Source organism: Channa argus, chromosome 9 (assembly GCF_033026475.1).
Source record: "Channa argus isolate prfri chromosome 9, Channa argus male v1.0, whole genome shotgun sequence".
NCBI lineage: Eukaryota > Metazoa > Chordata > Actinopteri > Anabantiformes > Channidae > Channa > Channa argus.
The window spans coordinates 19,483,785-19,496,911 of NC_090205.1; the positions used below are offsets into that span (position 1 = coordinate 19,483,785).

The 13,127-nt window shown below is 39.1% G+C and overlaps 1 protein-coding gene across 1 annotated transcript; it reads right to left on the reverse strand.

Annotated features, from left to right (window-relative positions):
• Positions 1–7,244: 7,244 nt before the first annotated feature.
• Positions 7,245–12,897, reverse strand: tpt1 (tumor protein, translationally-controlled 1). Its single transcript, XM_067515104.1, has 6 exons — positions 12,741–12,897; positions 12,049–12,122; positions 8,669–8,853; positions 8,383–8,488; positions 7,913–8,029; positions 7,245–7,687 (listed from the first exon to the last, which is right to left on the reverse strand). The coding sequence occupies exons 1-6, from the start codon at positions 12,766–12,768 to the stop codon at positions 7,685–7,687; spliced, it is 513 nt and encodes a 170-aa protein (XP_067371205.1). The 5' UTR covers positions 12,769–12,897; the 3' UTR covers positions 7,245–7,684.
• Between the last annotated feature and the right edge of the window lie 230 nt (positions 12,898–13,127).

The following is a 13,127-nucleotide window of genomic DNA, read 5'->3' on the forward strand; positions in this document are numbered from 1 at the left end:
ATGGCACCAAACCATCACTGAATGTGAAAACTTTACACCTTGTTTCACAATTGTCTCCAGGGTGCGGTTCTCCCTATTGCTTGTACACTTTTTTGTACCACATCTTTTCCTTCCCTTCGCCTCTCTATTAATGTGCTTGCACACAGAGCTCTGTGAACAGCCAGCCTGTTTGCAATGACCTTTTGTGTCTTCCCCTCCTTGTGCAAGGTGTCAATGGTCGTCTTTTGGACAACTGTCAAATCAGCAGTCTTCCCCATGATTGTGTAGCCTACAGAACTAGACTGAGAGACCATTTAAAGGCCTTTGCAGGTGTTTTGAGTTAATTAGCTGATTAGAGTGTGGAAAAATCCTTTGTTTGTATTGGTCTTAAGTAATAATTTAATTTTCTGAGATACAGAATTTGGGGTTTTCATTAGTTGTCAGTTATAATCATCAAAATCATTAGTGTTGAATGAATGTATACATTCAACAAGTTTCACTTCTTGAATGGAATTAGTTAAATAAATAAACTTTGTGAAGATATTCTAATTATATGACCAGCACCTGTATTTTGAAGTGGCATTTGCAGTGGAGACTTTTTTAGCCCAACACTTTTCTATTGAGTGTTGAAACACACAGTTTGGCCACTGAACAGGCCTGGTTTGATGCTGGATTCACAAGTCAAGTTTAGACTTACTGCACGTATACAAAAAGTCACATACCTTAAACTATAACACCTAAACTTCATTACAATACAGATAACTGTATGTACACGTGTTATTTGTTTGATTGTTTTATTCGGATTTAAAAATGAACCAGGAAGGGGCTGCAAATTAGCTTTTTGTCAGACTACTGCATATATTCTACATCAGCTGACTGTGTGTGACAGTGTCTGTATATCTGACTAAACTTATCCTTCGCGTGATTTCAGGTGCTTCGGTTTCCATTGAACAGACAAAGAGCTATTGTGGCTACAGATGGTCGTGTAAATGACACTGCATCTTATCCTCTAGCTCAGTGAGTGCCTGTGTGTAGTTGCGTGAGCTTCTGTAAGTGCATCCTTGGAGAGTGTTACACGACACCCCAAGCGCTCACTGAAAAGCAGCTGTAATGAGCATGTGGTGTGGGAATAGATAATTAACAAACGCCAGCTGAAAACGGCTCCATTTCTCTTTTCATTACGATTGCGTGACAGGTGACAAGAAGAAATGTGGAGCTAGAGATGACCATGTTGTGAATATAAATAAAATTGTATTAACCTGAATTTAATAAATAATATCAGAATTACTCTTCAGCCCCAACTTTGTTAACTTAACTTTTCATGGCATTGTTACTAGTCCAGTTATCTTGTCTGTTCAAAACAACTCAAAATATTACACTAAATAAAAGGGTCAGAACCTCTGGGGTCACTGTTTATATTTCTCTATTGAACAAGCTTAGTTTGTTTAATGTCCTAAAAAAAAAACTTTTTTTGACTCAAAAAGATGAGCAACCGCTTGAAACTATCTAAAAGATTTAAACCTTGGCATTCTGCCATCATGTTGTAGCTGATAATACAAGTTAAATGCATTGTTGCATTGTAAATAAATGCTCAATCGAAACACATTATCACAACATTAGCATCATATTTCCTTTATAGAGATAAAGCAGAGTATTTGTGTAAAAGGAGGATTTTTGAAGGAAATTATGTGAACAGTTCTTAACAGTTATGTTTCTCTTCAGTGCGTTTGTAACACACAAAAAGATCACTTACATACATTGTTTATTATGTACTTATTACGTTTGAATGTATAGTTTTACATTGAGACTGCCAGCAGTCCAACCTGATGTGAACTGTCACTCTGGCACAATTGAGCCAACTGTGTTCTGCCAACAAAAAACAATAGAGATATATATTTACATCTGAATCTGCAAATGAAATATATGTGAAATACGATGGTTACCAGCTAATATTTGAGATCAAATCATTTTATATACAGACATTAACGTGCCCATCTCTTTTTTTTTTCTCTTCTACATTTTACTGTATTTTTGTTTGGACCATAACATGGATTTAGAAGTGTTTGCATTGTCATAGTGATGATCATGACGGTTTGTCAGTACAGTTTGTATTTCTAATTATTTGTGCAAATGTTTTGATGTTTATGTGATTTTTAGGTTTCAAGACATTCTGTCTTTTTTAATTTGAATTAAACTGAATTAAACTAGCATCCCTGATAAAAATCCCATCCAACACAGAACAGAGCCAGTCCAAACAGACCTGTTGAAATAACACACACACACACACACACACACACACACACACAGATACTCTGTTTAGGACCTGTGTAAGTGAACATTCCTCTAAACTTTCACGAGGACCAGCCCACATTATTTCGGACCATATTCAAACATACCAACACACTGTATATGATGCAGGGAATATGTGCACTCAGAAAAACAAGACACACAAAAAGATCAATGTTGACGTTTACACAGGGATCAGACTGAGGCTTTACGTACAAAATAAGAATGTCTCGACACGAATAAAGTGTGAAAAACTTGCTGAATGTTGAGAGTTTGACTTCTTCTGCGAGGACGTTTGTAAGTCAAACTGTGATGGTTTTTGACGTGTCCACTGTGACCAAGCTGTGTCATCACTGACACATCACTATCAGTAATACATGTTTTTTTTACCCTTTTAGACTAAATTTGTGTTCAGAATCTCAGAACATTAACTAAAACATATGGGAATATGGGTATTATTTTGGGACATGCTTGATGCGAGCCAACCCGTTAGCAACTACAAACAAGTCTGCTGGATCTGCTGCATGCAACAGTGAGTGGAAGCATAACAACAATACTTACAGGATGTCTGCTTTACTACCATAAGCCAAAGTAAAAAGCTTACAGTCACTATCTTCAAAAACTAATGATCAAATATCAAATGGAGCATTTCAGTAATATTACAATGTGCATTTGGACAAAATGGTGCATCACTTATCTTGCCAAGTCACAGCATGCTTGAAACTAACAAGGATAAATGATGCGCTGACTAGGTCATATATATGTCCGCGGGGAGACATCCCACTGTCTAGATGCAGTGCAGCACCTTACAGGTTTCTGTCTTGAAGAACTCTGTGTGCTTTGTGTCTTTTGTTGTTTCTGCGTAATGAATCACAGAAAACAAAAACTTCCAGTCAGTCTATCTTTGAATCATGTTCAAAGGCATGAATCAGGACAGAAAGAGATTGAGAGAGAATATTGAGTTTGACCTCACGCTTTCAATGCTCGGCTTCTTTAGAGCTCGAGCAGGTAACATCTGTTCCTGAAAACAATTGTCTGATGTGACCACAATAATTTATCTAAATATGCGGAATATATAAATATTTATGCATCTTTGCACTATACTTAGCCATAACGATCTAAGACATAGGATATAAAATATTCAACACATGTATATGCTCCCCTCTGCAAAATAACAAAAAGGTACCCAGAAAGACAAATGTATGACTTTAAACCAATCGCTGGATTTTTTATGTTTTATACACACATTTGACCATAACTGATTTCACTGGAAGATTCAGCCCAAATTAAACTGGCGCTACGCCTCACGTATACTGATGTACCCCAAGGTACCTAACATCGTTAATCGTCACTTATTTGACTAATTTGGAAAGTGTTTACATGGGAATGAATGGTGGAGCTACTGTGTGTGATGGAGAGTGCTGAACCAGGCCCCTGTGCCGTGCCAGCATTTAGTCACGGCAGGTAACTGGGTCACAATCCCGTGTCCTCCTTTAACCCCTTTCTCTATTCATTCCCTGTCACTGGATCTCGAGGACAGGAGCAGGGACATAGAAAAGAGGACAGAGATGATCATTTTTCATGTCTAAGGAGACTTCACAACAGCAACAGCTGCTCAGTGCTTTAACAAGTGACGAACTACCAGTTTCCTTTTAAACTGGTTTACTTTCCCGTGTGTCACTGACCCTTTCTCTCTAAAAAACCCTTTGTGGCCTGTTACCATGCTTTGCCTTTTGGAGCAGCTAATGTGTTAAGATCTCTACACATTTTTCCTTTAGGTAGTTTACACATACATACTCTTCCCCTCCTCGTCAAAGTGTGCTTATAGAAAGTTTTTCAGCCAGAGAATAAGAGGTATAATGTGAGACTCTGTATCTCCTTTTTTTCCCTCTCTACTGCTCTGTATTCTCTCCCATGCTCTTCCTGTCTCTTTCATCTCACTTTCTCTCATCCTGTCTGCAGACAAACACAGCTAAGATATGAAAGTACGACTATAAGGTGTGTGTATGTGTATGTGTGTGTGTTCTGAGATCTGCCAACATGAACCTGCTGACCTGCAGCTCTGACAGGCCCTCAGCTCTTTCTCTCCATATGAATGCCAGCCACATAAACACTAACAGGTAAAGCTTGATTTATCATTCTGGCACAAAATCCATACGCTGCTATTAAAGAACATGTTTCTGTTTTACACAAACAGGACGATTGATTTTTTGAAAAGATTTGAAGTTACTTGAGAGATTTGAGTAACAGAACTTCACAATACAGCCTAAATGCAAAGAGAATGTAGAGAATAGACAGCATCTTCAGTTGATCACTTAAAGAAATTGTTCACTTTGAAAAGAGAGTTAGTGTTCGCTCTGATAATCTTGTATTTAATTCAGACTGATCTGCCCTAACATTACCACTCCTAACAATGCAATGTAGGCAACATGTTAGATACTGTGTGCAGAGGTGGTAGAAGTACACGTTCAAGTGAAAGTTTTGGCCTCAGAATTGCTCCACTACAAGTACCACTTTAAAGGTGGTTAACTTATAATGATACATGTATTAGTTCATAATATTTTTTTACTAAAAGTAAAACATATCGTAGTTTTATATTAGAACCCTCAAGCTGTATTAATGCTGTGGCTGATTGCTGTTTATAGTCATAGAGAATAAGATATTGTAGGTAAGTTGTACATTCACAGTTGATACATTTGCGGACACAAAGCAAATCCTCCTACAGTACATATGTCTGATAATTAGGTTGCCAGCTAACAAGATGTGTGCAGAAGCAAAATTGATTGAATGATATAAAACCAAACATATTGCACATGTAGTAAAAGTAACATGTCTACACTGCCATGAAAGAGCTCACAGAAGTGACTGGCGATAGTTATATTTCAGTGTGAAACAAAGATGCAGACCCACTCGTAACCTCCTTGGAGCCATGCTGCTAACACTTCGAAACTTGATCCCCCACACTCAGTCCAATGTAGCTTCAATTTCACCTGATCATAGTTAAATGTCCATGCCTGCTTCATTTTGTGAGCAGCAATATGCACCATACAGCACAACTTTGACACCACCTAGAGGTTTTACTGTTGAGTTGGACAGGGGTCAGCATGGACACTGCAGCCACATACATAGTCAGCTGTGATGCACAGTGAGTTCTATCACCTGTTGATCATGTTTTCCTACACTGACAACTGTTCTGCACATCATTAAAGACCCCATCTGGATTTAATGTTGCGGATGATGTGGGGCTGGAGGAGAGGAAAGTTTGAATGACAATCAACGTAAGAACATCAGTGAACAAATAGTAAAACACTGGTGAAAAAAACAGACTGTGAGGACAAGTTTCTAATCTCCCCATAAGAACCAGTAGCTTTCCTCTAACCTTGACTTTAAGGATGGAACCAGTGTTTATGTGTTTCCTGTGACCACTGGCGTAAATGAAAAATATCTAAAAGATTCAGAAGTCATGATTGTGGGTTCTGCTGCAGGTTTACCTTTGCTCACAAAGGTCATATGCTGAAGATCTTTCTACATCTGCTAAAAACAGCTTCCATGGTTTCTTTGGGTGCTGGCTTTCCAAAACAAAGGCCAGCAGGTTTGATATTTTTCAAACAATCTGCATGAGCTGTAATTTCTAGTCACAACCATGTTTTTAAAAAAAATTCCATGATGTTCACCCTCACCAAACGCTTATCCTGTTTAGGGTCGTGGTGGGGAGGCAATCCTAGCTGTCAAAGGGTGAGAGGTGGGATACATCCTAGACAGGTCTTCAGTCTCATACAGACAACCATTTACTCCTACAGGCAATTTAGTCACCAATTAACCTAACATGCATGTCTTTGGACCGTGGAGGAAACATGAGTAGATGGAGGAAACCCACACAAGCACAGGGAGAAAAGGGAAACTCCAAACAGAAAAGCTGCCGCTGGCTGGTAGTGCAAACCCTTTTAGTGGTGAGGCAGCACTGCGCTCTACATGTACCAATGTGTATATAGGTTTTTAATGACCAAGTTAGTCTGAACTCCATCACTAAACCCTCCACTGTTAGGACCTTACAGAGTGAAAGCTCAAGATGTGAAAGGAAAGTTTTACTCAGCTTTAATTTACAATACTTTTTTATATTACCACTGAATTTAACATCTTTGCATAAAGTCACAAGAGTAGCTCATAAAGACCATGGACAATTATCAGATCCTCCTTCTCATTTTTAAGCTGGACATTCATGCTCTGTAACTCTGTGCCAAAAAAAATTACAAAACCTCAGAGATGATACTGACCGAAACCTACCTAGTTCAGAACGCAAATGGAAGTTTTACCTGTGAACACCAATTACTGTTATGCTTTCATGCTAAACTGTTTGTTATACGTACACACTGCTTTTAATGCTGGCTGCTCGAGGGAGGTCGTTGACTCCCTGCCTCTCGTCCTTAAAGGACAGTGTTGATAGCCAAAATGTCTACCTCCGCAGGATTATATGCTGTACAGGTTGTGCTGATAACTTTGAATTGTGAATCTGAGGTTGCAGTTTGTTTATTCATTCATTATTCATTTTACTGAGTGGTCAGTCTCAGTATTTTGCTCTAAAGTATATTTTCTAAAGGCATACTGTGAGAGGAGGAGCAATTGCTGTCCTGCATCTCAGAATGCATACTGCGCCCTCTTGTGTCCACTTTGTGGAATTACTCAAAGTTGTCTGTGTGAGAATGTAAAAAACAGTTATTTACTGGGATCAGGTGAGATCAGTCATTAAGAAGCTTGAAGATAAGGGTTGTGCAGAGACAGTTTAAAAACAAGCAGGGCTGTGATCCTCAAGGCCTGGAGGTCACCACCCCCAATGTAAAAGGTCTAAACATACAGATCATTTCAGCAAGTAAGAGATGAAACATCAGCACTTCAGGGACTTAAGATATTCCAATAATTCAGCCAAAAAACGTTTATACAGAAAAAAACAAAATTTCCACAGAAATACAGCAAAACTCAAAGCGGTTGTACTAGATTTTATTTTCAAAGTAAGTCTTTTCACTGTAGATGGAATCTTATTTAATGCAACCATAAACACAAAGAGGTCTGGAGGTCAACCTATATGATCACTGCTAAAACTGTACACAGAAGATCTTCTGCGAGTCAGAGCTTCAATTGGTGTCCTGCATTTTATTTTCAATCACCAAAAACCGGGCCAATCCTGGGACAAAAACCTGATACTGCAAAGGCCAAAAAACAAAAAGTTTAAAAACTGTATTTTCTGTGACCAGTCATGTTTGGTTCACACAGCCTTGAGTGGTGCTGCGGGCTGTAATGCGGATATAAGAATTTTGTAGAAGAATGTTTCTGTTCAGCCATGATGCAAAATAGTGCTCTTCAGTCTGCTCAGAGCCTTTTGGGAAGCAGCAGCCAGTTGAAAAGCAAGTGTAGTTCCAGGTAGTTACTGCAAGAAAGAGGAATACACATTAATCTGAGATCTTGTTATTGTAATGATGTGCAATTCTTGTACTTTGAATTTCTTTGAGTATTATTTCACTAGTAACACTACTTTTACTTGAGTAGCCGTACATTGATTAATATATCACTTTAAATTGACAATTTCAAATTCTGCTTTAATTGCTAACATCTTTCAGTTAAACAAATACTGCAGCACGGGCTAAAAACTTACACATTTCTCCACCAACAGACCATCTTTGAAGAAAAGCATGAATGGTGTGATGCCGTCCTCACGGTAGTCCAGCAGTCCCACCATGCCCTCTGGGTTCATGGACTCTCCTGTGAAAAACTACAGGGAGACAAAAGGTGGTATGTCAGTAAACAGGACTGATAATTCTGCATTTATAAACTCTTAAAAACTATTCATATTACAGTAAAGCGTCAAACATTGTGTTCCATGACGGTACTTATTTGTGTCAAAGCAATAAAAGATTAATATATTTTAACATTTATTCTCTATAGACACATACTAACCAGAATATTTAAGTCCAACATCACAGTCCATCAAATGTAAAGCAAAGCATTATGACATTTATAGGCATTCTAAGTCACTTATAAATATTATCTTGACAAATTATACCCATTTGTCCAGTGTCTTAAAATATTTACAATTACAAAGTCAGTCAGTTTTTGGTCTGGTACCTGGTAGTTCTTGATGTTTCCCACAATCTTCTTAACTACTGCTGGGACGCCAGCCATGAAGGCCTCCACTCTATCTGGATTGGACTCTTCCAGCTTGGCCTTAACCCTGGATGTGAAAACACAATCATATTCTTTGTTACTGTTCACTACTGTGTTACTTTACAGTAACAATTGGGACTGCATCAATTTAACCTTACTTTGCCCCAAGACACAAACCCAGGGCATCTCCCCTCCACATGCAAAAACACCACCATTTTTTAAATCTAAAGACAGGACTGATACTTACTCTTTGACATAATCCTTAATGTGTGCCATGTACTGCTTCTTGTCGTAGCCCGTCTCTTGCAGTTTGTGGTTAAGGACAATGTCCACGCCACTAACACTGGCTGACTCACTTGACTCGCATGCTTCTTCAGCAGAGGCGTTGGCTGAAATTAAGGCGTCATCAAACCCCTCTGTCCTGGTGACAGTCTACACAGTGTTTGAGAAAACAAGACAATTAACAATTTATGGTGGATCACAGTGAGAATAACAAAGCAGCTAAAAAGGCCAGTGAGGATATGTCAATATGCTTTTGCCAGGCTTAGTTTAATGTGGGAACTAACTTTAAACAGCAGCTTCCCAAAAGCTGTGACATTACTGAACTCTGAATCTTTAGCTGGAAAAACATGGTCTGTCTATACAATAAGTGCACAAGAATGCAGTTCTTGTATATTCAGTTAATTAATATCACTGAAAATCCAATAACCACTGTGTGAATAAATATTTTAAACATGAACAGTCTAGTATGCTCACAGCTGCTTTATACTGTATTGTTTATCTTGAAGGCTGAAGGGCACATGGCGAGAAGTATGCGGTGTGATTACACACAACCATCTTCTGCCTTTACTTTTTTGTCCCTTCAGCTTATCCCGTGAGTTCAGGGTCACCACAGCGAATCATTGTCTGCATGTTGATTTGGCACAACCTGATGCCCCTTCCTGATGCAACCCTCACCCATTTCTACCAGGCTTGGACCGCCACTGCACAGCTGTTGATGGGAATGGGCTGTTTGGGGTTCAGTGTCTTGCCCAGGGACACTTCGACATATAACCGGGACAGGGGATCGATCCTTTACCAACTGAGCTACAGCCGCTTAATCAGCGCAAATGACATAATGCTAATAAGTAACCATACATGTCTTTATAATACATGTCTCTACAACAATCTACAAATGTAAGTTAAAGCTGTAACATGCAAAGAAGAAGCCATGTGTGAACATGATCCAGAAATGCCATTGACCTGGGCCAAAGCGCATTTAAAATGGCGGCAAGATGGAAAACTGTTTTGTGGTCAGATGAATCAAAATTTCAAGTTCTTTTTGGAAACCATGAATGCCATGTCCTGAGGACTAAAGGAGAGGAACCACCCAGTTTGTCATCAGCAGACACTCCAAAAGCCTGCATCTCTGATGGTATGGGGGTGAATTAGTGTCTATGGTGTGGGCAGCTTACACATCTGGAAAGGAACCAGCAATGTTGAAAAGTACATAGATGTTTTAGAGCAACATATACCTCCCATCCGGACATCTTTCGGGGAAGGCCTGGCATATGTTGTTCATGTTCTATTGTAAATAAAATGTGGGTTGATGACATTTGCAAATCATTGCATTTCGTTTTTGGATGTGGCTGGTTGAGCTTTAGGTAATAAGCGTAAACACATCAGGAGAGGGAAAAAGACAAAATGCACACACACCCATTTGGGCTATAGGTCTAAATGCATCTAAATCTGATTCTCTTAAAACAGAAAATGCATCACAATGATTATATAATAACAGCAGTAATATAATCACTACTGTTGTGAAGTATTGTGGTCACGCGCATGATTCACCCAACGCTTCACCAGCGCAACATAGGTCCAATATAGAGGCTCATAATTGTGTATAAAGACAATACAGCCATATACCTGTTGCATTACAGATATTGACAAAACACCACTTTTTCAAGCAGTGCCAGATCTGACCAGCATATTGTTGCATCTGCCTGAACTGGAAAAGCATGCACTTATGATTTTGGAGGAATTTTAGAGAGCTTCACTTCTATATTTATGCTCTTACACTGAGTCTACTCCGTGGGTGTAGGATGAGCAAACATTAGCAAAGCAGCAGCTCTGGTGTTCAATGTGTTTCAAGAATGTCCTCGATTATTCAGGAACAAATAGTCCAAATTGGACTAGTATAATTAAAAACAGGGATCAGGTCACATGGCAAGTTAAATGTGAGCAGTTAGGCCTCCTATGTGATTAAAATAGAAGCATCTCTGTTCTGTCAGACGGACAACTCACATGTATTCTGTGGAGTTTGTCCAAGTTAGACATGGTAACCAGAAAGAAGCATGGATTCCATTTTGTCATTTAGCTAAATTACTGATTACTGCAACAGAACATGTTAGCTACAGCTACACCCGTTTATTCTGCCAATAACCCATCTGTAATAAACGTCTTATTTATACAATACTAAATACGTCACAACACGCTTTTCCTATGTCATCATGACTCATGTAGAAACAATGGTATTCACATTACTACAGTCAGCCACTAAAGGTAGTGCTGGTAACTTGTACTGGATAGGCTTGACCCAACAGTTGCTACTTATTTGTGCCATCTTAAAACTTTTGTGCAAGACATTGCTTTTAAATTTGGGCAATCTTCTGGGCATCAAGCCCTAGTTTCATTCGCGCTTTGTTGATTGTTCTTTTGGCAACTACAGTCATCTATGGGATAAAGTTAGTGTGGCCATCCAGAATCAGAACTACAGAAAAAAGCAGGACAATGACAATAAACACTGAAGTAAGTTTACTTCCCAGATTAAGCCCAGACCTTAACCCAAAAGAGACTGCTGTGGAATGACCTCACAAGAGCCTTTCACACCAGTCATCTAAAGAATATAGCTGAGCAGAAAAGTTTTGTAAAAAGAATACTGCAACATTCCTCTTGAATGTAGTGAAGGTCTAACCACAGCCACAGGAAGGGGTTCCTAGAGGTTACTGCTGTCAAATATGGTTCAACCCGTAAACAAAACAAGGTCGCCTTTGCTTTTCAGTCACCACTTTGTTTAATGGGTGTGCTCATTGACGTGAAACATCCTGACTGTGAGTGTTCTGTTGGCTTAGAAATGTGCTTCAAATCACATTTTATTGCCCATTTTCTATTAAGAAAAACACAAAACTGTCAACAGTGCCTTTCCACTGTAATTAAAAACTTCTGGTGACCAGTCTCCACTAAACAAGCCATATTCCTAGATGAATCCAAAGACACTTCCACAAACATGATTTAATGAGCTGCTGAATTGTCATTTTCTTACGTGATGAACGTGTGCTAAATAAGACTGTTCAGAGTGTACTGGTGCAACCACACTGCATTGGATGTGGGGGAGGGGAAAACAAAACACCACACTGGGGCAATTGATTATTCCCATCATTGATCAATTTTCTAGTCTCTGAAACATATGGTTACAACTTTGGAACTGAAATCAAGTTTTTGACAAGTCTAAATATCCAGAGATAATTTTACATGGGTTAAGGAAAAAAATAAAAAACCCCAACGGGAACTCCCCACATTTCAGAGGCTATTTTAGCTTTAACAACTTTAGCTTGAAAAATTACTGATAAAACTGTATCCCTAACTTACCTTTCCTTCAACTTCATAGAAGAACCCGCAATCAGATTCTTTGTATTTGAAGGCATCTGAGAACATCTCATCACCTGTAATTAAAACACATTACAATACTTTCAAACTGGGCAATATTCAGGCTACAATAGATACAAATACACACTCACTGGAAAACTGAACTCGGAGAAAATTTAATTTAGTAATTAACGTTATAAAGAAAGTTCTTAAAAATGTGATGTCTTAAAAAACTCCAGCTAGCGGCTACACTTTGACGAGAGGCCTCAAACAAGACGTTACTTTATGATGACTGGGGTTAACGATTATATCCTGAAGAACTATCTAGTTTGGAATTGGCCGTTTAGGGTTTCACCGTTGTGAATTCTAACACGTCTGTGGGCCAACAGTAGTAACAGTTTCCCACTATTAGCCAACTTACCGGCAGTTGAATCATGGTAAAAGCTAAATGCTAGTCGGCCTCGGCATCACAAGTTAGCCAAAAGGGTGGCTAAAACTCAACAGACCCAGTGGCTATAAAAGGGCGCTCAGACTTCGGTTAGCATCTCGCTAACTAGCATCTAGCTACCCTACACGAGTTAGCAATCTAGCATGATCGACTGTCTCGATTAACACAATAAGAGAGCGGAAACAACCGCGACGACTGAAATGCTACACGAAAAAAATTAAAAGGTACACTAAACATAAAAACTTACCGCTGATGACGTCCCTGAAGATGATCATTTTTACTGTGTCGGTGTTTAGGCTTCCAGAGACAGAGTACAGGCCTACAGCCCCAACAGCACCGGAGAGGTAAAAGACCGATCAGAACGCGAGGCGCTGCATTTACGCTCTAGTGACGTCACATGTGTGTGTGTGTGTGTGTGTGTGTGGGGGGGGGGTGCTGGACTATACTGCCACTGCTGCGTGGTGGCCACAGGTGGTAATACACCTATCTGCCTGTCGGCTTAAAAGTAGATTTATTTATACAGAGCTTAAAAATGAGGTGTGTCATTGTCAAAAAGCTTACTTTCAATTTTGAATATTCCTTTAAGTGAAACAATTAAACGAGTTAAAGTAGTGCAAGCGTTAAGACAAATGAT